Raw genomic sequence first — 27,992 nt, 5'->3', positions numbered from 1 at the left:
TCGCAGCTGATGAAGAAGGTGAACGAGGAGTGCCCCAACATCACCCGGGTCTACAGCATCGGCAAGAGCTACCAGGGCCTGAAGATGTACGTGATGGAGATCTCGGACAACCCCGGGCAGCACGAGCTGGGTGAGTCCCCACAGCACGGGGCAGAGAGGGGAGACGCCGCCGGCTTCCCGGATGCACGCCTGGCGCTGGCGGACGGAGAGTGGGAGCTCGGTTTGCTGCCCCTCGTGCCACGCACAGAGAGTCCCATTTTGGTCGGGGGGACGTCCATCTGCACTCCTGTTCTGCTGCCCCCACGAGGCTGCCTGGCTGAACTCCAACCCGAGCCGGGGCGCCCCCCCGGGTCTGCCCCCAGGCGCCACCCCCCCCCCCCAGAGCCAGGGCGTCCCCCTGGGTCTGCCCCTGGATGCCACCCCACCCCCCCCAGAGCCAGGGCGTCCCCCTGGGTCTGCCCCCGGACGCCACCCCCTCCCCCAGAGCCAGGGCGTCCCCCTGGGTCTGCCCCCGGACGCCACACACCCCCCCCAGAGCCAGGGCGTCCCCCTGGGTCTGCCCCCGGACGCCACACCCCCCCCCCCAGAGCCAGGGCGTCCCCCTGGGTCTGCCCCCGGATGCTGTCTGCACCTGAGGCTCTGGGGGGCCCTGGTCCCCAGCTGGCCCAGCACGGGGCTGTTCCTGGGGCCAATCTCTGCTTCGCTTCCCCCGGGAGCCTGGCACGCGGGGGGATTTCCCCGGGGAGTGGGTGGGGGTTGGCCGCGCTCTCAGCCTGTTGCCCGGCGGGCGGGCGGGCGGGCAGCGGGCTCCGTGGGCAGCTGGCTGCGTGTCGCCGGCAGGGGAGCCGGAGTTCCGCTACGTGGCGGGGATGCACGGGAACGAGGTGCTGGGCCGCGAGCTCCTGCTCAACCTGATGCAGTACCTGTGCGGAGAGTTCACCCGGGGCAACCCCCGCGTCGTCCGGCTGGTGAGCGAGACCCGCATCCACCTGCTGCCCTCCATGAACCCCGACGGCTACGAGACCGCCTACAAGCTGGTAGGGCCCGCGGGGGCCCGCGCCGAGGGGAGGGTAGCTGCGGGCCGGGCGTCGCCACGGCTGGGCCCGGGGGGACCCGTGGGCATCGCCTCACCGCCACTCAGGGGCCTCTGCGGACGCAGGGCGGCCCCACTGACAGGCTCAGGGGAACCGGCACGGCGTGACAGCCGCACCGGGCACCGGCCGGGTTGGCTCCGAGAGGGGAGACCTGGGAATCCCGGCCTGGCGGAGAGGCGGGTGTCACGGAGTCCCCGGGCGATGCTCTGGAACTGCTCCCCATGAAGCCAGTCAGGACTCTGGGGCAGTCGCCTTTCTGTGAGCAGCCTGTCTGCAGGACACAGAGCTCACACAGCTTCCACCTTCCTGGGTCTGACCTCGGAGCATTCAGCATCCTCTGCCCCTCCGTGCGCTTCCCACAGCGAGTCCGCTCAGGCGGGGCTCCTGGGGAAGCCAGAGGGTCCTGCCCCCCAACTTCGCAGTCAGACGTGACTCTCAGCCAGCCAGTAAAACAGAAGGTTTATTAGACGACAGGAACATGGTCTAAAACAGAGCTTGCAGGTGCAGAGAACGGGACCCCTCAGCTGGGTCCATTTTGGGGGGCAGTGAGCCAGACAACCACGTCTGCACTTCACTCCATGTCCCAGCCAGCCCCAAACTGAAAACTCCCTCCAGCCCCTCCTCCTCTGGGCTTTGTTCCTTTCCCGGGCCAGGTGGTCACCTGATTCCTTTGTTCTCCAACCCTTCAGCTCTCACCTTGCAGGGGGGAAGGGCCCAGGCCATCAGTTGCCAGGAAACAGGGTGTCGGCCATTCTCTGTGTCCAGACTCCTGCACACACCTGCCCTCTAGGGCTCTGCAATGATCATACACCCTTATGCCACCCCCTAGATACTTAAGAACTGCCTAGGGGAAACTGAGGCACCCCCACACTATTCAGAGGAAACATTAAGAACAGTCCCACTTCGTCACAGCGGGTCCCTCTCTGCACCCCGCTGATGCAGGGCCGGGAGGGTGCTGAAAGCCAGCAGGAGGCGCTCTCAGCGCGCCTGGACGGCAGTGTTCAGTGCTGCTGGCAGGTGCTGGTACGGCAGAGGCCTGGCCCAGGCGGGAACGCGGGCAGGCTCTCGGGAGGTCTCCCGGAGCGAGGCAGCTGAGCTGCGTGTACCTGCAGGGGCCCGGTGGGGAGCAGGGAGTGGGCCTGGCGGGCTCTAGGGGCACGGCCACACGAACGGTGCTAGGGGCTGGCCGTGGAGAGCCTCGGCTGCGGGCAGGGAGGGCGATGGGGATCCCGGGGCATTGGCCTCGTCGCACGCTCTCCCAATGCAGACGCACAGGGAGGACGGGGGGAGCCAGACGGGATGGGGGCAGACGATGGGGAGTGAGGAGGCCGGAAGGGGGTGCGAGGGCCCCTCTGGCCGGTGTGGGCTGGGCTGTCCGGGAGGGAGGGAGGCAGACGGGTGGGGGGAGGGCCATGGCAGGCCAGAGGATGTCCCGGTGGCCCAGCCATTATTGGGGGGCTCTGATCTGTGGGGGGCTCTGAGCATCACGTGCTCTGAGTGCGCTCTGCAGAGTGGGAGCCCTGCTCTCCTGCCGTCCCTCCCTCCACACAGGGCTCGGAGCTGGCAGGCTGGGCCATGGGCCGCTGGACCTACGAAGGCATCGACCTCAACCACAACTTCGCCGACCTCAACACGGCCCTGTGGGACGCCGAAGACAATGAGCTGGTTCCTCACAAGTTCCCCAACCACTATCTCCCCATCCCGGAGTACTACACCTTCGCCAACGCCACGGTGAGCCCCGCGGTGTGGGACGGGGGCACGGGGGGGGAACGGGGAACCAGCGTGGGGATGGGGGTGGTGCGGGGGACATAGGGGGCAGGGGGTGCTGTAGGGGGCAGGGAACGCTGTGAGTGCTGTGGGTTGCGGGGACAGGGTGATGTGGAAACAGGGGTGCTGTGGGGTGCAGGGGGTGCTGTGGGGTACGGGGACATGGGGGCGCTGTGGGGTGCAGGGGGCGCTGTGGGGTGCGGAGATAGGGTGGTGCGGGGACAAGGGGAGCTGTGGGACATACGGGATGCTCTGGGGTGCAGGGGACATAGGGGAGGTGTGGGGTGCAGGGGTGGATGGGGCTGGGAGATCGGGGGATTCTCCTTGGTGTAAGGCAAAGAGTGGGGGGTGGGGGCTGGGGTGACCGATGTGAACCAGGGTCTTCTGGGCCTGCTGCCCAGCGGGTCTCACATGCAAGCAGTGGGAGTGGGACAATGCAGGCCCCGAGGGGGAGCCAGGGGTTCATGCCAGGGGCCTGCAGACCCCATGGCCACCCTGCATTGCCCTTCCCCTCCTGCAGCCCTTCACCCCAGGGCGAAGCGGGTGCGAGATGCTGCCAGGGCGGAACGGCAGCACCTCGCATGGGAGCCAGTCCTAGCCGAGGGCCTGCGAGTCAGGCCGCATGCTTCACGCTCCATCCCTGACCTCAGCGCCCGGGGGCACTTGTCCCCACGCTGCCCCCAGTGCTCTGAGGCCGAGGCCTGTCCCTGCCCAGGTGGCCCCGGAGACCCGTGCCGTCATCGACTGGATGCAGAAGTACCCCTTCGTGCTGAGCGCCAACCTGCACGGGGGCGAGCTGGTGGTGACCTACCCCTACGACATGACCCGCACCTACTGGAAGGCCCAGGAGCTGACGCCCACGCCCGACGACGCCGTCTTCCGCTGGCTCGCCACCGTCTATGCCTCCACCAACCTGGCCATGGTGGACGACGATCGCCGCCCCTGCCACTACGAGGACTTCGCCAGGGAGGGCAACATCATCAACGGCGCCAACTGGCACACGGTGCCGGGAAGTAGGTGGCCCTGCTCCAGAGCCCGAGGGGGAACGGCTGTTCGATGCCCTGGGGCAGGGAGGTCCTGGCAGCCCATGTGCCCTGCGCTGGACAGGGCGTGGGGTCTCTGTGTTGGAGCCCCGTCATGTCCCGAGGCCCACGTGCTGGGAGTGATCCCGGCTGTGCCCGTTCCTAAACGTGGGCGCTGCCCGGGGCACCGGCGGGCACTAGGGAGCGCCTCACTGTGTAGGGAACGGAGCTCCTTGGCTCAGGATGCAGACAAGCCTTGCCCAACGGCCCTCTGGCCAGACCCAGCTGAAAGCTTCTGCCCCTAAGTCCATTGCTCAGGAGTGACCCTGCAGCAGGGATGGTCGCTGCCCCGTGACCCTACAATAACAAACCAGGGCGCGGGGCCGGTCGCTGCCACGTGACCCTACAATAACAAACCAGCGCGCGGGGCCTGTCGCTGCCCCGTGACCCTACAATAACAAGCCAGCGCGCGGGGCCTGTCGCTGCCCCGTGACCCTACAATAACAAACCAGGGCGCGGGGCCAGTCGCTGCCCCGTGACCCTACAATAACAAACCAGCGTGCGGGGCCTGTCGCTGCCCCGTGACCCTACAATGACAAACCAGGGCGCGGGGCCTGTCGCTGCCCCGTGACCCTACAATGACAAACCAGCGCGCGGGGCCTGTTGCTGCCGCGTGACCCTACAATAACAAACCAGGGCGCGGGGCCTGTCGCTGCCCCGTGACCCTACAATAACAAACCAGCGCGCGGGGCCAGTCGCTGCCACGTGACCCTACAATGACAAACCAGGGCGCGGGGCCTGTCGCTGCCCCGTGACCCTACAATAACAAACCAGCGCGCGGGGCCAGTCGCTGCCCCGTGACCCTACAATAACAAACCAGGGCGCGGGGCCTGTCGCTGCCCCGTGACCCTACAATAACAAACCACCGCGCGGGGCCAGTCGCTGCCGCGTGACCCTACAATAACAAACCAGGGCGCGGGGCCTGTCGCTGCCCCGTGACCCTACAATAACAAACCAGCGCGCGGGGCCTGTCGCTGCCCCGTGACCCTACAATAACAAACCAGCGCGCGGGGCCTGTCGCTGCCCCGTGACCCTACAATAACAAACCAGGGCGCGGGGCCTGTCGCTGCCCCGTGACCCTACAATAACAAACCAGGGCGCGGGGCCTGTCGCTGCCCCGTGACCCTACAATAACAAACCAGCGCGTGGGCCCAGTCGCTGCCCCGTGACCCTACAATAACAAACCAGGGCGCGGGGCCTGTCGCTGCCGCGTGACCCTAGAATAAAAAACCAGCGCACGGGGCCAGTCGCTGCCCCGTGACCCTACAATAACAAACCAGGCTGCGGGGCCTGTCGCTGCCCCGTGACCCTACAATGACAAACCAGGAAGCGGGGCCTGTCGCTGCCCCGTGACCCTACAATGACAAACCAGCGCGTGGGGCCTGTCGCTGCCCCGTGACCCTACAATAACAAACCAGCGCGCGGGGCCTGTCGCTGCCCCGTGACCCTACAATAACAAACCAGCGCGCGGGGCCAGTCGCTGCCCCGTGACCCTACAATAACAAACCAGCGCGCGGGGCCTGTCGCTGCCCCGTGACCCTACAATAACAAACCAGCGCGCGGGGCCTGTCGCTGCCGCGTGACCCTACAATGACAAACCAGCGCGCGGGGCCAGTCGCTGCCCCGTGACCCTACAATAACAAACCAGGGCGCGGGGCCTGTCGCTGCCCCGTGACCCTACAATAACAAACCAGGGCGCGGGGCCTGTCGCTGCCCCGTGACCCTACAATAACAAACCAGGGCGCGGGGCCTGTCGCTGCCCCGTGACCCTACAATAACAAACCAGCGCGTGGGGCCAGTCGCTGCCCCGTGACCCTACAATAACAAACCAGGGCGCGGGGCCTGTCGCTGCCGCGTGACCCTAGAATAAAAAACCAGCGCACGGGGCCAGTCGCTGCCCCGTGACCCTACAATAACAAACCAGGGCGCGGGGCCTGTCGCTGCCGCGTGACCCTAGAATAAAAAACCAGCGCACGGGGCCAGTCGCTGCCCCGTGACCCTACAATAACAAACCAGCGCGCGGGGCCTGTCGCTGCCCCGTGACCCTACAATGACAAACCAGGGCGCGGGGCCTGTCGCTGCCCCGTGACCCTACAATGACAAACCAGCGCGTGGGGCCTGTCGCTGCCCCGTGACCCTACAATAACAAACCAGCGCGAGGGGCCTGTCGCTGCCCCGTGACCCTACAATAACAAACCAGCGCGCGGGGCCTGTCGCTGCCCCGTGACCCCACAATAACAAACCAGGGCGCGGGTCCTGTCACTGCCCCGTGACCCTATAATAACAAACCAGCGCGCGGGGCCTGTCGCTGCCCCGTGACCCTACAATAACAAACCAGCGCGCGGGGCCTGTCGCTGCCCCGTGACCCTACAATATAAAACAAGCGCGCGGGGCCTGTCGCTCCCCCTTGACCGTACAATAACAAACCAGCTAGCGGGGCCTGTCGCTGCCCCGTGACCCTACAATGACAAACCAGGGCGCGGGGCCTGTCGCTGCCCCGTGACCCTACAATGACAAACCAGCGCGCGGGGCCTGTTGCTGCCGCGTGACCCTACAATGACAAACCAGGGCGCGGGGCCTGTCGCTGCCCCGTGACCCTACAATAACAAACCAGGGCGCGGGGCCTGTCGCTGCCCCGTGACCCTACAATAACAAACCAGCGCGCGGGGCCAGTCGCTGCCACGTGACCCTACAATGACAAACCAGGGCGCGGGGCCTGTCGCTGCCCCGTGACCCTACAATAACAAACCAGCGCGCGGGGCCTGTCGCTGCCCCGTGACCCTACAATAACAAACCAGGGCGCGGGGCCTGTCGCTGCCCCGTGACCCTACAATAACAAACCAGCGCGCGGGGCCTGTCGCTGCCCCGTGACCCTACAATAACAAACCAGCGCGCGGGGCCTGTCGCTGCCCCGTGACCCTACAATAACAAACCAGCGCGCGGGGCCAGTCGCTGCCCCGTGACCCTACAATAACAAACCAGCGCGCGGGGCCTGTCGCTGACCCGTGACCCTACAATAACAAACCAGCTCGCGGGGCCTGTCGCTGCCGCGTGACCCTACAATAACAAACCAGGGCGCGGGGCCTGTCGCTGCCCCGTGACCCTACAATAACAAACCAGGGCGCGGGGCCTGTCGCTGCCCCGTGACCCTACAATAACAAACCAGGGCACGGGGCCTGTCGCTGCCCCGTGACCCTACAATAACAAACCAGCGCGTGGGGCCAGTCGCTGCCCCGTGACCCTACAATAACAAACCAGGGCGCGGGGCCTGTCGCTGCCCCGTGACCCTACAATAACAAACCAGGGCGCGGGGCCTGTCGCTGCCCCGTGACCCTACAATAACAAACCACCGCGCGGGGCCAGTCGCTGCCGCGTGACCCTACAATAACAAACCAGGGCGCGGGGCCTGTCGCTGCCCCGTGACCCTACAATAACAAACCAGCGCGCGGGGCCTGTCGCTGCCCCGTGACCCTACAATGACAAACCAGGGCGCGGGGCCTGTCGCTGCCCCGTGACCCTACAATGACAAACCAGCGCGCGGGGCCAGTCGCTGCCGCGTGACCCTACAATAACAAACCAGCGCGCGGGGCCTGTCGCTGCCCCGTGACCCTACAATAACAAACCAGCTCGCGGGGCCTGTCGCTGCCGCGTGACCCTACAATAACAAACCAGGGCGCGGGGCCTGTCGCTGCCCCGTGACCCTACAATAACAAACCAGCGCGCGGGGCCTGTCGCTGCCCCGTGACCCCACAATAACAAACCAGGGCGCGGGGCCTGTCGCTGCCCCGTGACCCTACAATAACAAACCAGCGCGCGGGGCCTGTCGCTGCCCCGTGACCCTACAATAACAAACCAGCGCGCGGGGCCTGTCGCTGCCCCGTGACCCTACAATAACGAACCAGGGCGCGGGGCCTGTGGCTGCCCCGTGACCCTACAATAACAAACCAGGGCGCGGGGCCTGTCGCTGCCCCGTGACCCTACAATAACAAACCAGGGCGCGGGGCCTGTCGCTGCCCCGTGACCCTACAATAACAAACCAGCGCGCGGGGCCAGTCGCTGCCCCGTGACCCTACAATAACAAACCAGGGCACGGGGCCTGTCGCTGCCCCGTGACCCTACAATAACAAACCAGCGCGCGGGGCCTGTCCTTGCCCCGTGACCCTACAATAAGAAACCAGGGCGCGGGGCCTGTCGCTGCCCCGTGACCCTACAATGACAAACCAGGGCGCGGGGCCTGTCGCTGCCCCGTGACCCTACAATGACAAACCAGGGCGCGGGGCCTGTCGCTGCCCCGTGACCCTACAATGACAAACCAGGGCGCGGGGCCTGTCGCTGCCCCGTGACCCTACAATGACAAACCAGGGCGCGGGGCCTGTCGCTGCCCCGTGACCCTACAATGACAAACCAGGGCGCGGGGCCTGTCGCTGCCCCGTGACCCTACAATGACAAACCAGCGCGCGGGGCCAGTCGCTGCCCCGTGACCCTACAATGACAAACCAGGGCGCGGGGCCTGTCGGTGCCCCGTGACCCTATAATAACAAACCAGGGCGCGGGGCCTGTCGCTGCCCCGTGACCCTACAATAACAAACCAGCGCGCGGGGCCTGTCGCTGCCCCGTGACCCTACAATATAAAACCAGCGCGCGGGGCCTGTCGCTGCCCCGTGACCCTACAATGACAAACCAGGGCGCGGGGCCTGTCGCTGCCCCGTGACCCTACAATAACAAACCAGGCCGCGGGGCCTGTCGCTGCCGCGTGACCCTAGAATAAAAAACCAGCGCACGGGGCCAGTCGCTGCCCCGTGACCCTACAATAACAAACCAGCGCGCGGGGCCTGTCTCTGCCCCGTGACCCTACAATGACGAACCAGGGCGCGGGGCCTGTCGCTGCCCCGTGACCCTACAATGACAAAGCAGCGCGTGGGGCCTGTCGCTGCCCCGTGACCCTACAATAACAAACCAGCGCGAGGGGCCTGTCGCTGCCCCGTGACCCTACAATAACAAACCAGCGCGCGGGGCCTGTCGCTGCCCCGTGACCCCACAATAACAAACCAGGGCGCGGGTCCTGTCACTGCCCCGTGACCCTATAATAACAAACCAGGGCGCGGGGCCTGTCGCTGCCCCGTGACCCTACAATAACAAACCAGCGCGCGGGGCCTGTCGCTGCCCCGTGACCCTACAATATAAAACAAGCGCGCGGGGCCTGTCGCTCCCCCTTGACCCTACAATAACAAACCAGCTAGCGGGGCCTGTCGCTGCCCCGTGACCCTACAATGACAAACCAGGGCGCGGGGCCTGTCGCTGCCCCGTGACCCTACAATGACAAACCAGCGCGCGGGGCCTGTTGCTGCCGCGTGACCCTACAATAACAAACCAGCGCGCGGGGCCTGTCGCTGCCCTGTGACCCCACAATAACAAACCAGCGCGCGGGGCCTGTCGCTGCCCCGTGACCCTACAATAACAAACCAGCGCGCGGGGCCTGTCGCTGCCCCGTGACCCCACAATAACAAACCAGCGCGCGGGGCCAGTCGCTGCCCCGTGACCCTACAATAACAAACCAGGGCGCGGGGCCTGTCGCTGCCCCGTGACCCCACAATAACAAACCAGCGCGCGGGGCCAGTCGCTGCCCCGTGACCCTACAATAACAAACCAGGGCGCGGGGCCTGTCGCTGCCCCGTGACCCTACAATAACAAACCAGCGCGCGGGGCCAGTCGCTGCCACGTGACCCTACAATGACAAACCAGGGCGCGGGGCCTGTCGCTGCCCCGTGACCCTACAATAACAAACCAGCGCGCGGGGCCTGTCGCTGCCCCGTGACCCTACAATAACAAACCAGGGCGCGGGGCCTGTCGCTGCCCCGTGACCCTACAATAACAAACCAGCGCGCGGGGCCTGTCGCTGCCCCGTGACCCTACAATAACAAACCAGCGCGCGGGGCCTGTCGCTGCCCCGTGACCCTACAATAACAAACCAGCGCGCGGGGCCAGTCGCTGCCCCGTGACCCTACAATAACAAACCAGCGCGTGGGGCCTGTCGCTGCCCCGTGACCCTACAATGACAAACCAGGGCGCGGGGCCTGTCGCTGCCCCGTGACCCTACAATGACAAACCAGGGCGCGGGGCCTGTCGCTGCCCCGTGACCCTACAATGACAAACCAGGGCGCGGGGCCTGTCGCTGCCCCGTGACCCTACTATAACAAACCAGGCTGCGGGGCCTGTCGCTGCCCCGTGACCCTACAATGACAAACGAGGGCGCGGGGCCTGTCGCTGCCCCGTGACCCTACAATAACAAACCAGGGCGCGGGGCCTGTCGCAGCACCGTAACCCTACAATAACAAACCAGGCTGCGGGGCCTGTCGCTGCCCCGTGACCCTACAATGACAAACCAGGGCGCGGGGCCTGTCGCTGCCCCGTGACCCTACAATAACAAACCAGGGCGCGGGGCCAGTCGCTGCCCCGTGACCCTACAATAACAAACCAGGGCGCGGGGCCTGTCGCTGCCCCGTGACCCTACAATAACAAACCAGGGCGCGGGGCCTGTCGCTGCCCCGTGACCCTACAATAACAAACCAGCGCGCGGGACCAGTCGCTGCCCCGTGACCCTACAATAACAAACCAGGGCGCGGGGCCTGTCGCTGCCCCGTGACCCTACAATAACAAACCAGCGCGCGGGGCCTGTCCTTGCCCCGTGACCCTACAATAACAAACCAGGGCGCGGGGCCTGTCGCTGCCCCGTGACCCTACAATGACAAACCAGGGCGCGGGGCCTGTCGCTGCCCCGTGACCCTACAATGACAAACCAGGGCGCGGGGCCTGTCGCTGCCCCGTGACCCTACAATGACAAACCAGGGCGCGGGGCCTGTCGCTGCCCCGTGACCCTACAATGACAAACCAGGGCGCGGGGCCTGTCGCTGCCCCGTGACCCTACAATGACAAACCAGCGCGCGGGGCCAGTCGCTGCCCCGTGACCCTACAATGACAAACCAGGGCGCGGGGTCTGTCGGTGCCCCGTGACCCTATAATAACAAACCAGGGCGCGGGGCCTGTCGCTGCCCCGTGACCCTACAATAACAAACCAGCGCGCGGGGCCTGTCGCTGCCCCGTGACCCTACAATATAAAACCAGCGCGCGGGGCCTGTCGCTGCCCCGTGACCCTACAATGACAAACCAGGGCGCGGGGCCTGTCGCTGCCCCGTGACCCTACAATAACAAACCAGGCCGCGGGGCTTGTAGCTGCCCCGTGACCCTACAATAACAAACCAGGCCGCGGGGCTTGTCGCTGCCCCGTGACCCTACAATAACAAACCAGCGCGCGGGGCCTGTCGCTGCCCCGTGACCCTACAATATAAAACCAGCGCGCGGGGCCTGTCGCTGCCCCGTGACCCTACAATGACAAACCAGGGCGCGGGGCCTGTCGCTGCCCCGTGACCCTACAATAACAAACCAGGCCGCGGGGCCTGTCGCAGCCCCGTGACCCTACAATAACAAACCAGGCCGCGGGGCCTGTCGCTGCCCCGTGACCCTACAATAACAAACCAGGCCGCGGGGCTTGTCGCTGCCCCGTGACCCTACAATAACAAACCAGGGCGCGGGGCCTGTCGCTGCCCCGTGACCCTACAATAACAAACCAGGGCGCGGGGCCAGTCGCTGCCCCGTGACCCTACAATGACAAACCAGCGCGCGGGGCCAGTCGCTGCCCCGTGACCCTACAATGACAAACCAGCGCGCGGGGCCAGTCGCTGCCCCGTGACCCTACAATAACAAACCAGGGCGCGGGGCCTGTCGCTGCCCCGTGACCGTACAATAACAAACTAGCGCGCGGGGCCTGTCCTTGCCCCGTGACCCTACAATAACAAACCAGCGCGCGGGGCCAGTCGCTGCCCCGTGACGCTACAATAACAAACCAGGGCGCGGGGCCTGTCGCTGCCCCGTGACCCTACAATAACAAACCAGCGCGCGGGGCCTGTCCTTGCCCCGTGACCCTACAATAACAAACCAGCGCGCGGGGCCAGTCGCTGCCCCGTGACCCTACAATAACAAACCAGGGCGCGGGGCCTGTCGCTGCCCCGTGACCCTACAATAACAAACCAGCGCGCGGGGCCTGTCCTTGCCCCGTGACCCTACAATAACAAACCAGCGCGCGGGGCCTGTCGCTGCCCCGTGACCCTACAATATAAAACCAGCGCGCGGGGCCAGTCGCTGCCCCGTGACCCTACAATAACAAACCAGGGCGCGGGGCCTGTCGCTGCCCCGTGACCCTACAATAACAAACCAGCGCGCGGGGCCTGTCGCTGCCCCGTGACCCTACAATGACAAACCAGCTCGCGGGGCCTGTCGCTGCTCCGTGACCCTACAATGACAAACCAGGGCGCGGGGCCTGTCGCTGCCCCGTGACCCTACAATAACAAGCCAGCGCGCGGGGCCTGTCGCTGCCCCGTGACTCTACAATAACAAACCAGGGCGCGGGGCCAGTCGCTGCCCCGTGACCCTACAATAACAAACCAGCGCGCGGGGCCTGTCGCTGCCCCGTGACCCGACAATAACAAACCAGGGCGCGGGGCCAGTCGCTGCCCCGTGACTCTACAATAACAAACCAGCGCGCGGGGCCAGTCGCTGCCCCGTGACCCTACAATAACAAACCAGCGCGCGGGGCCTGTCGCTGCCCAGTGACCCTACAATAACAAACCAGGGCGCGGGGCCAGTCGCTGCCGCGTGACCCTACAATAACAAACCAGCGCGCAGGGCCTGTCGCTGCTCCGTGACCCTACAATAACAAACCAGCTCGCGGGGCCTGTCGCTGCCCCGTGACCCTACAATGACAAACCAGGGCGCGGGGCCTGTCGCTGCCCCGTGACCCTACAATAACAAGCCAGCGCGCGGGGCCTGTCGCTGCCCCGTGACTCTACAATAACAAACCAGGGCGCGGGGCCAGTCGCTGCCCCGTGACCCTACAATAACAAACCAGGGCGCGGGGCCTGTCGCTGCCCCGTGACCCTACAATAACAAACCAGGCCGCGGGGCCTGTCGCTGCCCCGTGACCCTACAATAACAAACCAGCGCGCGGGGCCAGTCGCTGCCCCGTGACCCTACAATAACAAACCAGCGCGCGGGGCCTGTCGCTGCCCCGTGACCCTACAATAACAAACCAGGGCACGGGGCCAGTCGCTGCCGCGTGACCCTACAATAACAAACCAGCGCGCGGGGCCTGTCGCTGCCCCGTGACCCTACAATAACAAACCAGGGCGCGGGACCTGTCGCTGCCCCGTGACCCTACAATGATAAACCAGGGCGCGGGGCCTGTCGCTGCCCCGTGACCCTACAATAACAAACCAGCGCGCGGGGCCTGTCGCTGCCCCGTGACCCTACAATAACAAACCAGCGCGCGGGGCCTGTCGCTGCCCCGTGACCCTACAATAACAAACCAGCGCGCGGGGTCAGTCGCTGCCCCGTGACCCTACAATAACAAACCAGGGCGCGGGGCCTGTCGCTGCCCCGTGACCCTACAATAACAAACCAGGGCGCGGGGCCTGTCGCTGCCCCGTGACCCTACAATAACAAACCAGGGCGCGGGGCCTGTCGCTGCCCCGTGACCCTACAATAACAAACCAGGGCGCGGGGCCTGTCGCTGCCCCGTGACCCTACAATAACAAACCAGGGCGCGGGGCCTGTCGCTGCCCCGTGACCCTACAATAACAAACCAGGGCGCGGGGCCTGTCGCTGCTCCGTGACCCTACAATAACAAACCAGCGCGCGGGGCCAGTTGCTGCCCCGTGACCCTACAATGACAAACCAGGGCGCGGGGCCTGTCGCTGCCCCGTGACCCTACAATAACAAGCCAGCGCGCGGGGCCTGTCGCTGCCCCGTGACTCTACAATAACAAACCAGGGCGCGGGGCCAGTCGCTGCCCCGTGACCCTACAATAACAAACCAGGGCGCGGGGCCTGTCGCTGCCCCGTGACCCTACAATAACAAACCAGGCCGCGGGGCCTGTCGCTGCCCCGTGACCCTACAATAACAAACCAGCGCGCGGGGCCAGTCGCTGCCCCGTGACCCTACAATAACAAACCAGGGCGCGGGGCCAGTCGCTGCCGCATGACCCTACAATAACAAACCAGGGCGCGGGGCCTGTCGCTGCCCCGTGACCCTACAATAACAAACCAGGGCGCGGGGCCTGTCGCTGCTCCGTGACCCTACAATAACAAACCAGCGCGCGGGGCCAGTTGCTGCCCCGTGACCCTACAATGACAAACCAGGGCGCGGGGCCTGTCGCTGCCCCGTGAGCCTACAATAACAAACCAGGGCGCGGGGCCTGTCGCTGCCCCGTGACCCTACAATAACAAACCAGGGCGCGGGGCCTGTCGCTGCCCCGTGACCCTACAATAACAAACCAGGGCGCGGGGCCTGTCGCTGCCCCGTGACCCTACAATAACAAGCCAGCGCGCGGGGCCTGTCGCTGCCCCGTGACTCTACAATAACAAACCAGGGCGCGGGGCCAGTCGCTGCCCCGTGACCCTACAATAACAAACCAGGGCGCGGGGCCTGTCGCTGCCCCGTGACCCCACAATAACAAACCAGCGCGCGGGGCCAGTCGCTGCCCCGTGACCCTACAATAACAAACCAGGGCGCGGGGCCTGTCGCTGCCCCGTGATCCAACAATAACAAACCAGCGCGCGGGGCCAGTCGCTGCCACGTGACCCTACAATGACAAACCAGGGCGCGGGGCCTGTCGCTGCCCCGTGACCCTACAATAACAAACCAGCGCGCGGGGCCTGTCGCTGCCCCGTGACCCTACAATAACAAACCAGGGCGCGGGGCCTGTCGCTGCCCCGTGACCCTACAATAACAAACCAGCGCGCGGGGCCTGTCGCTGCCCCGTGACCCTACAATAACAAACCAGCGCGCGGGGCCTGTCGCTGCCCCGTGACCCTACAATAACAAACCAGCGCGCGGGGCCAGTCGCTGCCCCGTGACCCTACAATAACAAACCAGCGCGTGGGGCCTGTCGCTGCCCCGTGACCCTACAATGACAAACCAGGGCGCGGGGCCTGTCGCTGCCCCGTGACCCTACAATGACAAACCAGGGCGCGGGGCCTGTCGCTGCCCCGTGACCCTACAATGACAAACCAGGGCGCGGGGCCTGTCGCTGCCCCGTGACCCTACAATAACAAACCAGGGCGCGGGGCCTGTCGCAGCCCCGTGACCCTACAATAACAAACCAGGCTGCGGGGCCTGTCGCTGCCCCGTGACCCTACAATGACAAACCAGGGCGCGGGGCCTGTCGCTGCCCCGTGACCCTACAATAACAAACCAGGCCGCGGGGCCTGTCGCAGCCCCGTGACCCTACAATAACAAACCAGGCCGCGGGGCCTGTCGCTGCCCCGTGACCCTACAATAACAAACCAGGCCGCGGGGCCTGTCGCTGCCCCGTGACCCTACAATAACAAACCAGGGCGCGGGGCCTGTCGCTGCCCCGTGACCCTACAATAACAAACCAGGGCGCGGGGCCAGTCGCTGCCCCGTGACCCTACAATGACAAACCAGCGCGCGGGGCCAGTCGCTGCCCCGTGACCCTACAATAACAAACCAGCGCGCGGGGCCAGTCGCTGCCCCGTGACCCTACAATAACAAACCAGGGCGCGGGGCCTGTCGCTGCCCCGTGACCCTACAATAACAAACCAGGGCGCGGGGCCTGTCGCTGCCCCGTGACCCTACAATAACAAACTAGCGCGCGGGGCCTGTCCTTGCCCCGTGACCCTACAATAACAAACCAGCGCGCGGGGCCTGTCCTTGCCCCGTGACCCTACAATAACAAACCAGCGCGCGGGGCCTGTCGCTGCCCCGTGACCCTACAATGACAAACCAGGGCGCGGGGCCTGTCGCTGCCCCGTGACCCTACAATAACAAACCAGGCCGCGGGGCCTGTCGCAGCCCCGTGACCCTACAATAACAAACCAGGCCGCGGGGCCTGTCGCTGCCCCGTGACCCTACAATAACAAACCAGGCCGCGGGGCCAGTCGCTGCCCCGTGACCCTACAATAACAAACCAGGGCGCGGGGCCTGTCGCTGCCCCGTGACCCTACAATAACAAACTAGCGCGCGGGGCCTGTCCTTGCCCCGTGACCCTACAATAACAAACCAGCGCGCGGGGCCAGTCGCTGCCCCGTGACCCTACAATAACAAACCAGGGCGCGGGGCCTGTCGCTGCCCCGTGACCCTACAATAACAAACCAGCGCGCGGGGCCTGTCCTTGCCCCGTGACCCTACAATAACAAACCAGCGCGCGGGGCCAGTCGCTGCCCCGTGACCCTACAATAACAAACCAGGGCGCGGGGCCTGTCGCTGCCCCGTGACCCTACAATAACAAACCAGCGCGCGGGGCCTGTCCTTGCCCCGTGACCCTACAATAACAAACCAGCGCGCGGGGCCTGTCGCTGCCCCGTGACCCTACAATAACAAACCAGGGCGCGGGGCCTGTCGCTGCCCCGTGACCCTACAATAACAAACCAGCGCGCGGGGCCTGTCGCTGCCCCGTGACCCTACAATGACAAACCAGCTCGCGGGGCCTGTCGCTGCCCCGTGACCCTACAATGACAAACCAGGGCGCGGGGCCTGTCGCTGCCCCGTGACCCTAGAATAACAAGCCAGCGCGCGGGGCCTGTCGCTGCCCCGTGACTCTACAATAACAAACCAGGGCGCGGGGCCAGTCGCTGCCCCGTGACCCTACAATAACAAACCAGCGCGCGGGGCCTGTCGCTGCCCCGTGACCCTACAATAACAAACCAGCGCGCGGGGCCTGTCGCTGCCCCGTGACCCTACAATAACAAACCAGGGCGCGGGGCCAGTCGCTGCCGCGTGACCCTACAATAACAAACCAGCGCGCAGGGCCTGTCGCTGCTCCGTGACCCTACAATAACAAACCAGCTCGCGGGGCCTGTCGCTGCCCCGTGACCCTACAATGACAAACCAGGGCGCGGGGCCTGTCGCTGCCCCGTGACCCTACAATAACAAGCCAGCGCGCGGGGCCTGTCGCTGCCCCGTGACTCTACAATAACAAACCAGGGCGCGGGGCCAGTCGCTGCCCCGTGACCCTACAATAACAAACCAGGGCGCGGGGCCTGTCGCTGCCCCGTGACCCTACAATAACAAACCAGGCCGCGGGGCCTGTCGCTGCCCCGTGACCCTACAATAACAAACCAGCGCGCGGGGCCAGTCGCTGCCCCGTGACCCTACAATAACAAACCAGCGCGCGGGGCCTGTCGCTGCCCCGTGACCCTACAATAACAAACCAGCGCGCGGGGCCTGTCGCTGCCCCGTGATCCTACAATAACAAACCAGGGCGCGGGACCTGTCGCTGCCCCGTGACCCTACAATGATAAACCAGGGCGCGGGGCCTGTCGCTGCCCCGTGACCCTACAATAACAAACCAGCGCGCGGGGCCTGTCGCTGCCCCGTGACCCTACAATAACAAACCAGCGCGCGGGGCCTGTCGCTGCCCCGTGACCCTACAATAACAAACCAGCGCGCGGGGTCAGTCGCTGCCCCGTGACCCTACAATAACAAACCAGGGCGCGGGGCCTGTCGCTGCCCCGTGACCCTACAATAACAAACCAGGGCGCGGGGCCTGTCGCTGCCCCGTGACCCTACAATAACAAACCAGGGCGCGGGGCCTGTCGCTGCCCCGTGACCCTACAATAACAAACCAGGGCGCGGGGCCTGTCGCTGCCCCGTGACCCTACAATAACAAACCAGGGCGCGGGGCCTGTCGCTGCTCCGTGACCCTACAATAACAAACCAGGGCGCGGGGCCAGTCGCTGCCCCGTGACCCTACAATAACAAACCAGCGCGCGGGGCCTGTCGCTGCCCCGTGACCCTACAATAACAAACCAGGGCGCGGGGCCAGTCGCTGCCGCGTGACCCTACAATAACAAACCAGGGCGCAGGGCCTGTCGCTGCTCCGTGACCCTACAATAACAAACCAGCTCGCGGGGCCTGTCGCTGCCCCGTGACCCTACAATGACAAACCAGGGCGCGGGGCCTGTCGCTGCCCCGTGACCCTACAATAACAAGCCAGCGCGCGGGGCCTGTCGCTGCCCCGTGACTCTACAATAAAAAACCAGGGCGCGGGGCCAGTCGCTGCCCCGTGACCCTACAATAACAAACCAGGGCGCGGGGCCTGTCGCTGCCCCGTGACCCTACAATAACAAACCAGGCCGCGGGGCCTGTCGCTGCCCCGTGACCCTACGATAACAAACCAGCGCGCGGGGCCTGTCGCTGCCCCGTGACCCTACAATAACAAACCAGCGCGCGGGGCCTGTCGCTGCCCCGTGACCCTTCAATAACAAACCAGGGCGCGGGGCCAGTCGCTGCCGCGTGACCCTACAATAACAAACCAGCGCGCGGGGCCTGTCGCTGCCCCGTGACCCTACGATAACAAACCAGGGCGCGGGACCTGTCGCTGCCCCGTGACCCTACAATGATAAACCAGGGCGCGGGGCCTGTCGCTGCCCCGTGACCCTACAATAACAAACCAGCGCGCGGGGCCTGTCGCTGCCCCGTGACCCTACAATAACAAACCAGCGCGCGGGGCCTGTCGCTGCCCCGTGACCCTACAATAACAAACCAGCGCGCGGGGCCTGTCGCTGCCCCGTGACCCTACAATAACAAACCAGCGCGCGGGGTCAGTCGCTGCCCCGTGACCCTACAATAACAAACCAGGGCGCGGGGCCTGTCGCTGCCCCGTGACCCTACAATAACAAACCAGGGGGCGGGGCCTGTCGCTGCCCCGTGACCCTACAATAACAAACCAGGGCGCGGGGCCTGTCGCTGCCCCGTGACCCTACAATAACAAACCAGGGCGCGGGGCCTGTCGCTGCCCCGTGACCCTACAATAACAAACCAGGGCGCGGGGCCTGTCGCTGCTCCGTGACCCTACAATAACAAACCAGGGCGCGGGGCCTGTCGCTGCCCCGTGACCCTACAATAACAAGCCAGCGCGCGGGGCCTGTCGCTGCCCCGTGACTCTACAATAACAAACCAGGGCGCGGGGCCAGTCGCTGCCCCGTGACCCTACAATAACAAACCAGGGCGCGGGGCCTGTCGCTGCCCCGTGACCCTACAATAACAAACCAGCGCGCGGGGCCTGTCGCTGCCCCGTGACCCTACAATGACAAACCAGCTCGCGGGGCCTGTCGCTGCCCCGTGACCCTACAATAACAAACCAGGGCGCGGGGCCTGTCGCTGCCCCGTGACCCTACAATAACAAACCAGGGCGCGGGGCCTGTCGCTGCCCCGTGACCCTACAATAACAAACCAGCGCGCGGGGCCTGTCGCTGCCCCGTGACCCTACAATGACAAACCAGGGCGCGGGGCCTGTCGCTGCCCCGTGACCCTACAATAACAAACCAGGGCGCGGGGCCTGTCGCTGCCCCGTGACCCTACAATAACAAGCCAGCGCGCGGGGCCTGTCGCTGCCCCGTGACTCTACAATAACAAACCAGGGCGCGGGGCCTGTCGCTGCCCCGTGACCCTACAATAACAAACCAGCGCGCGGGGCCTGTCGCTGCCCCGTGACCCTACAATAACAAACCAGGGCGCGGGGCCAGTCGCTGCCCCGTGACTCTACAATAACAAACCAGCGCGCGGGGCCAGTCGCTGCCCCGTGACCCTACAATAACAAACCAGGGCGCAGGGCCTGTCGCTGCTCCGTGACCCTACAATAACAAACCAGCTCGCGGGGCCTGTCGCTGCCCCGTGACCCTACAATGACAAACCAGGGCGCGGGGCCTGTCGCTGCCCCGTGACCCTACAATAACAAGCCAGCGCGCGGGGCCTGTCGCTGCCCCGTGACTCTACAATAACAAACCAGGGCGCGGGGCCAGTCGCTGCCCCGTGACCCTACAATAACAAACCAGGGCGCGGGGCCTGTCGCTGCCCCGTGACCCTACAATAACAAACCAGGCCGCGGGGCCTGTCGCTGCCCCGTGACCCTACAATAACAAACCAGCGCGCGGGGCCAGTCGCTGCCCCGTGACCCTACAATAACAAACCAGCGCGCGGGGCCTGTCGCTGCCCCGTGACCCTACAATAACAAACCAGCGCGCGGGGCCTGTCGCTGCCCCGTGACCCTACAATAACAAACCAGGGCGCGGGACCTGTCGCTGCCCCGTGACCCTACAATGATAAACCAGGGCGCGGGGCCTGTCGCTGCCCCGTGACCCTACAATAACAAACCAGCGCGCGGGGCCTGTCGCTGCCCCGTGACCCTACAATAACAAACCAGCGCGCGGGGCCTGTCGCTGCCCCGTGACCCTACAATAACAAACCAGCGCGCGGGGTCAGTCGCTGCCCCGTGACCCTACAATAACAAACCAGGGCGCGGGGCCTGTCGCTGCCCCGTGACCCTACAATAACAAACCAGGGCGCGGGGCCTGTCGCTGCCCCGTGACCCTACAATAACAAACCAGGGCGCGGGGCCTGTCGCTGCCCCGTGACCCTACAATAACAAACCAGGGCGCGGGGCCTGTCGCTGCCCCGTGACCCTACAATAACAAACCAGGGCGCGGGGCCTGTCGCTGCTCCGTGACCCTACAATAACAAACCAGCGCGCGGGGCCAGTTGCTGCCCCGTGACCCTACAATGACAAACCAGGGCGCGGGGCCTGTCGCTGCCCCGTGACCCTACAATAACAAGCCAGCGCGCGGGGCCTGTCGCTGCCCTGTGACTCTACAATAACAAACCAGGGCGCGGGGCCAGTCGCTGCCCCGTGACCCTACAATGACAAAGCAGGGCGCGGGGCCTGTCGGTGCCCCGTGACCCTATAATAACAAACCAGGGCGCGGGGCCTGTCGCTGCCCCGTGACCCTACAATAACAAACCAGCGCGCGGGGCCTGTCGCTGCCCCGTGACCCTACAATAACAAACCAGGCCGCGGGGCCTGTCGCTGCCCCGTGACCCTACAATAACAAACCAGCGCGCGGGGCCAGTCGCTGCCCCGTGACCCTACAGTAACAAACCAGGGCGCGGGGCCAGTCGCTGCCGCGTGACCCTACAATAACAAACCAGGGCGCGGGGCCTGTCGCTGCCCCGTGACCCTACAATAACAAACCAGGGCGCGGGGCCTGTCGCTGCTCCGTGACCCTACAATAACAAACCAGCGCGCGGGGCCAGTTGCTGCCCCGTGACCCTACAATGACAAACCAGGGCGCGGGGCCTGTCGCTGCCCCGTGACCCTACAATAACAAACCAGGGCGCGGGGCCTGTCGCTGCCCCGTGACCCTACAATAACAAACCAGGGCGCGGGGCCTGTCGCTGCCCCGTGACCCTACAATAACAAACCAGGACGCGGGGCCTGTCGCTGCCCCGTGACCCTACAATAACAAGCCAGCGCGCGGGGCCTGTCGCTGCCCCGTGACTCTACAATAACAAACCAGGGCGCGGGGCCAGTCGCTGCCCCGTGACCCTACAATAACAAACCAGGGCGCGGGGCCTGTCGCTGCCCCGTGACCCTACAATAACAAACCAGCGCGCGGGGCCTGTCGCTGCCCCGTGACCCTACAATGACAAACCAGCTCGCGGGGCCTGTCGCTGCCCCGTGACCCTACAATGACAAACCAGGGCGCGGGGCCTGTCGCTGCCCCGTGACCCTACAATAACAAGCCAGCGCGCGGGGCCTGTCGCTGCCCCGTGACTCTACAATAACAAACCAGGGCGCGGGGCCAGTCGCTGCCCCGTGACCCTACAATAACAAACCAGCGTGCGGGGCCTGTCGCTGCCCCGTGACCCTACAATAACAAACCAGGGCGCGGGGCCAGTCGCTGCCCCGTGACTCTACAATAACAAACCAGCGCGCGGGGCCAGTCGCTGCCCCGTGACCCTACAATAACAAACCAGCGCGCGGGGCCTGTCGCTGCCCCGTGACCCTACAATAACAAACCAGGGCGCGGGGCCAGTCGCTGCCGCGTGACCCTACAATAACAAACCAGCGCGCAGGGCCTGTCGCTGCTCCGTGACCCTACAATAACAAACCAGCTCGCGGGGCCTGTCGCTGCCCCGTGACCCTACAATGACAAACCAGGGCGCGGGGCCTGTCGCTGCCCCGTGACCCTACAATAACAAGCCAGCGCGCGGGGCCTGTCGCTGCCCCGTGACTCTACAATAAAAAACCAGGGCGCGGGGCCAGTCGCTGCCCCGTGACCCTACAATAACAAACCAGGGCGCGGGGCCTGTCGCTGCCCCGTGACCCTACAATAACAAACCAGGCCGCGGGGCCTGTCGCTGCCCCGTGACCCTACGATAACAAACCAGCGCGCGGGGCCTGTCGCTGCCCCGTGACCCTACAATAACAAACCAGCGCGCGGGGCCTGTCGCTGCCCCGTGACCCTACAATAACAAACCAGGGCGCGGGGCCAGTCGCTGCCCCGTGACCCTACAATAACAAACCAGCGCGCGGGGCCTGTCGCTGCCCCGTGACCCTACAATAACAAACCAGGGCGCGGGACCTGTCGCTGCCCCGTGACCCTACAATGATAAACCAGGGCGCGGGGCCTGTCGCTGCCCCGTGACCCTACAATAACAAGCCAGCGCGCGGGGCCTGTCGCTGCCCTGTGACTCTACAATAACAAACCAGGGCGCGGGGCCAGTCGCTGCCCCGTGACCCTACAATGACAAAGCAGGGCGCGGGGCCTGTCGGTGCCCCGTGACCCTATAATAACAAACCAGGGCGCGGGGCCTGTCGCTGCCCCGTGACCCTACAATAACAAACCAGCGCGCGGGGCCTGTCGCTGCCCCGTGACCCTACAATAACAAACCAGGCCGCGGGGCCTGTCGCTGCCCCGTGACCCTACAATAACAAACCAGCGCGCGGGGCCAGTCGCTGCCCCGTGACCCTACAATAACAAACCAGGGCGCGGGGCCAGTCGCTGCCGCGTGACCCTACAATAACAAACCAGGGCGCGGGGCCTGTCGCTGCCCCGTGACCCTACAATAACAAACCAGGGCGCGGGGCCTGTCGCTGCTCCGTGACCCTACAATAACAAACCAGCGCGCGGGGCCAGTTGCTGCCCCGTGACCCTACAATGACAAACCAGGGCGCGGGGCCTGTCGCTGCCCCGTGACCCTACAATAACAAACCAGGGCGCGGGGCCTGTCGCTGCCCCGTGACCCTACAATAACAAACCAGGGCGCGGGGCCTGTCGCTGCCCCGTGACCCTACAATAACAAACCAGGACGCGGGGCCTGTCGCTGCCCCGTGACCCTACAATAACAAGCCAGCGCGCGGGGCCTGTCGCTGCCCCGTGACTCTACAATAACAAACCAGGGCGCGGGGCCAGTCGCTGCCCCGTGACCCTACAATAACAAACCAGGGCGCGGGGCCTGTCGCTGCCCCGTGACCCTACAATAACAAACCAGCGCGCGGGGCCTGTCGCTGCCCCGTGACCCTACAATGACAAACCAGCTCGCGGGGCCTGTCGCTGCCCCGTGACCCTACAATGACAAACCAGGGCGCGGGGCCTGTCGCTGCCCCGTGACCCTACAATAACAAGCCAGCGCGCGGGGCCTGTCGCTGCCCCGTGACTCTACAATAACAAACCAGGGCGCGGGGCCAGTCGCTGCCCCGTGACCCTACAATAACAAACCAGGGCGCGGGGCCTGTCGCTGCCCCGTGACTCTACAATAACAAACCAGCGCGCGGGGCCAGTCGCTGCCCCGTGACCCTACAATAACAAACCAGCGCGCGGGGCCTGTCGCTGCCCCGTGACCCTACAATAACAAACCAGGGCGCGGGGCCAGTCGCTGCCGCGTGACCCTACAATAACAAACCAGCGCGCAGGGCCTGTCGCTGCTCCGTGACCCTACAATAACAAACCAGCTCGCGGGGCCTGTCGCTGCCCCGTGACCCTACAATGACAAACCAGGGCGCGGGGCCTGTCGCTGCCCCGTGACCCTACAATAACAAGCCAGCGCGCGGGGCCTGTCGCTGCCCCGTGACTCTACAATAAAAAACCAGGGCGCGGGGCCAGTCGCTGCCCCGTGACCCTACAATAACAAACCAGGGCGCGGGGCCTGTCGCTGCCCCGTGACCCTACAATAACAAACCAGGCCGCGGGGCCTGTCGCTGCCCCGTGACCCTACGATAACAAACCAGCGCGCGGGGCCTGTCGCTGCCCCGTGACCCTACAATAACAAACCAGCGCGCGGGGCCTGTCGCTGCCCCGTGACCCTACAATAACAAACCAGGGCGCGGGGCCAGTCGCTGCCGCGTGACCCTACAATAACAAACCAGCGCGCGGGGCCTGTCGCTGCCCCGTGACCCTACAATAACAAACCAGGGCGCGGGACCTGTCGCTGCCCCGTGACCCTACAATGATAAACCAGGGCGCGGGGCCTGTCGCTGCCCCGTGACCCTACAATAACAAACCAGCGCGCGGGGCCTGTCGCTGCCCCGTGACCCTACAATAACAAACCAGCGCGCGGGGCCTGTCGCTGCCCCGTGACCCTACAATAACAAACCAGCGCGCGGGGCCTGTCGCTGCCCCGTGACCCTACAATAACAAACCAGCGCGCGGGGTCAGTCGCTGCCCCGTGACCCTACAATAACAAACCAGGGCGCGGGGCCTGTCGCTGCCCCGTGACCCTACAATAACAAACCAGGGGGCGGGGCCTGTCGCTGCCCCGTGACCCTACAATAACAAACCAGGGCGCGGGGCCTGTCGCTGCCCCGTGACCCTACAATAACAAACCAGGGCGCGGGGCCTGTCGCTGCCCCGTGACCCTACAATAACAAACCAGGGCGCGGGGCCTGTCGCTGCTCCGTGATCCTACAATAACAAACCAGCGCGCGGGGCCAGTTGCTGCCCCGTGACCCTACAATGACAAACCAGGGCGCGGGGCCTGTCGCTGCCCCGTGACCCTACAATAACAAGCCAGCGCGCGGGGCCTTTCGCTGCCCCGTGACTCTACAATAACAAACCAGGGCGCGGGGCCAGTCGCTGCCCCGTGACCCTACAATAACAAACCAGGGCGTGGGGCCTGTCGCTGCCCCGTGACCCTACAATAACAAACCAGCGCGCGGGGCCTGTCGCTGCCCCGTGACCCTACAATGACAAACCAGCTCGCGGGGCCTGTCGCTGCCCCGTGACCCTACAATGACAAACCAGGGCGCGGGGCCTGTCGCTGCCCCGTGACCCTACAATAACAAGCCAGCGCGCGGGGCCTGTCGCTGCCCCGTGACTCTACAATAACAAACCAGGGCGCGGGGCCAGTCGCTGCCCCGTGACCCTACAATAACAAACCAGCGCGCGGGGCCTGTCGCTGCCCCGTGACCCTACAATAACAAGCCAGCGCGCGGGGCCTGTCGCTGCCCCGTGACTCTACAATAACAAACCAGGGCGCGGGGCCAGTCGCTGCCCCGTGACCCTACAATAACAAACCAGGGCGCGGGGCCTGTCGCTGCCCCGTGACCCTACAATAACAAACCAGGCCGCGGGGCCTGTCGCTGCCCCGTGACCCTACAATAACAAACCAGGCCGCGGGGCCTGTCGCTGCCCCGTGACCCTACGATAACAAACCAGCGCGCGGGGCCAGTCGCTGCCCCGTGACCCTACAATAACAAACCAGGGCGCGGGGCCAGTCGCTGCCGCGTGACCCTACAATAACAAACCAGCGCGCGGGGCCTGTCGCTGCCCCGTGACCCTACAATAACAAACCAGGGCGCGGGACCTGTCGCTGCCCCGTGACCCTACAATGATAAACCAGGGCGCGGGGCCTGTCGCTGCCCCGTGACCCTACAATAACAAACCAGCGTGCGGGGCCTGTCGCTGCCCCGTGACCCTACAATAACAAACCAGCGCGCGGGGCCTGTCGCTGCCCCGTGACCCTACAATAACAAGCCAGCGCGCGGGGCCTGTCGCTGCCCCGTGACTCTACAATAACAAACCAGGGCGCGGGGCCAGTCGCTTCCCCGTGACCCTACAATAACAAACCAGGGCGCGGGGCCTGTCGCTGCCCCGTGACCCTACAATAACAAACCAGGCCGCGGGGCCTGTCGCTGCCCCGTGACCCTACAATAACAAACCAGCGCGCGGGGCCAGTCGCTGCCCCGTGACCCTACAATAACAAACCAGCGCGCGGGGCCTGTCGCTGCCCCGTGACCCTACAATAACAAACCAGGGCGCGGGGCCAGTCGCTGCCGCGTGACCCTACAATAACAAACCAGCGCGCAGGGCCTGTCGCTGCTCCGTGACCCTACAATAACAAACCAGCGCACGGGGCCTGTCGCTGCCCCGTGACCCTACAATAACAAACCAGGGCGCGGGACCTGTCGCTGCCCCGTGACCCTACAATGATAAACCAGGGCGCGGGGCCTGTCGCTGCCCCGTGACCCTACAATAACAAACCAGCGCGCAGGGCCTGTCGCTGCCCCGTGACCCTACAATAACAAACCAGCGCGCGGGGCCTGTCGCTGCCCCGTGACCCTACAATAACAAACCAGCGCGCGGGGTCAGTCGCTGCCCCGTGACCCTACAATAACAAACCAGCGCGCGGGGCCAGTCGCTGCCCCGTGACCCTACAATAACAAACCAGCTCGAGGGGCTTGTCGCTGCCCCGTGACCCTACAATAACAAAGCAGCGCGCGGGGCCTGTCGCTGCCCCGTGACCCTACAATAACAAACCAGCGCGTAGGGCCCAACCTCCTGTTGTTGTGTTTACTATTCCAAGTGCAGGCTGCCGTAAGGAGCTCAGATTCCTTCTCTGGCGTGGCACCAAATCGCCCCCCTGTGCTTGTCTCCCTGTGCAGGTATGAACGACTTCAGCTACCTGCATACGAACTGCTTTGAGGTCACTGTAGAGCTGTCCTGCGACAAATTCCCGCACGAGTCCGAGCTGCCCAGGGAGTGGGAGAACAACAAGGAGTCCCTGCTGGTCTTCATGGAGCAGGTGCGTGTCCGGGCCTAAGGCCGGCGCTCCGGGGCCAGGGCAGACCCGGAGCCTTTCTTGGCTCTTGGACGTGGGTATCTAGGGCAGCGCCTCCTGGAGCTTCTCCGCAGAGGTCACGTGGCCCTGTGGAAGCTGGGCAAGGCCCCAGGAGCGGCTGCTCCTGCCAAGGCAGGTTCTGGCTGGTGTTGGTACTGGGGCTGAACCCATCACGGCGCCAAGGCTGGAGAGAGACAGCACAGCACTTAGCCACCTGGGAGGGAGGGAGGGAGGGAGGGAGGGAGACACAGTGGTTAGAGTATGGAACTGGGTGTCACTCAGGACAAAACTCAACCCCCTACCCCTTGAGCTAAAGGGGAATCACCATTAGCTGATAGCAGTGTAGGGGCAATGACACACAGAGTAATTCTGAATCCAGGCAGTAGAGCACGCAGTGCCCAGGGCTTGATAACAATTTTTTAAAGGCTAGTCAGAAGATCATGGAAGATAAAGATGTGAGAGACATTAGCAGTTAGCTCCCAGAGTCCCCAGACGCAGGGCACAGCAGATATTAATGACCTCACACGGCTATATACGGGGGTCCATCCCTTCCAGAGGCGGGACAGCCCCAGAAGCATGGCGGTTCGGTTTGTAGCTGAAATGCACTCTGGACAGAGCTACAAAAATACCATCTTGGGCCCTGCCACCAGCAGCTCTGGGTTCCTCCGGCAGATGTGATCAGAGTACCAAGGAACGGCATAAAGCAGCTGGGATGGGCAAGCCCCCTCCCGACCACGCCAAACAGCCTTGGCAGTGCCTTCAGGGGAGCATGAAGAGACAGAGGGCAGAGCACCTGGCCATGCCAAGCACTGCACGGCAGGGGCTGCTGGGAGGACAGAGCTAAGAAGGGAAGAATGGGGCTGGGTTAAAGGCCAAGACCCCTGGGCTGTATTCCCTGCCGTGCTGCAGCCTTGGGGCCTGCTCTCCTACCCCCTTGCACTGGTATAGCACCCGCACCTGGGCAACGCAGGAGAACAGACATCCGTGGTACCTCCTGCTTTATTTATAACACACACAAAAATCCCAAATTCTGCAAATGGTCGTAACTGATCTACAGAGCCACTTGTCGCCATTGCATCAC

At 65.0% G+C, this 27,992-nt stretch overlaps 1 protein-coding gene across 1 annotated transcript in view; it reads left to right on the top strand.

Annotated features, from left to right (window-relative positions):
* The window catches only part of CPXM1 (carboxypeptidase X, M14 family member 1), a 48,192-nt gene that overhangs the window by 13,436 nt on the left and 6,764 nt on the right, over positions 1-27,992 (top strand). The window contains exons 8-12 of the mRNA XM_048846494.2: positions 7-130; positions 841-1,037; positions 2,646-2,825; positions 3,577-3,874; positions 26,736-26,875. Of these exons, the coding sequence (XP_048702451.1) occupies positions 7-130; positions 841-1,037; positions 2,646-2,825; positions 3,577-3,874; positions 26,736-26,875 (939 nt within the window). The remainder of the gene's footprint in view (positions 1-6; positions 131-840; positions 1,038-2,645; positions 2,826-3,576; positions 3,875-26,735; positions 26,876-27,992) is intronic.

This window comes from Caretta caretta, chromosome 4 (assembly GCF_965140235.1).
Source record: "Caretta caretta isolate rCarCar2 chromosome 4, rCarCar1.hap1, whole genome shotgun sequence".
NCBI classification, from domain to species: domain Eukaryota; kingdom Metazoa; phylum Chordata; order Testudines; family Cheloniidae; genus Caretta; species Caretta caretta.
The sequence above is the reverse complement of the archived record's forward strand: the minus strand, read 5'-3'. Positions and strand labels throughout refer to the sequence as shown.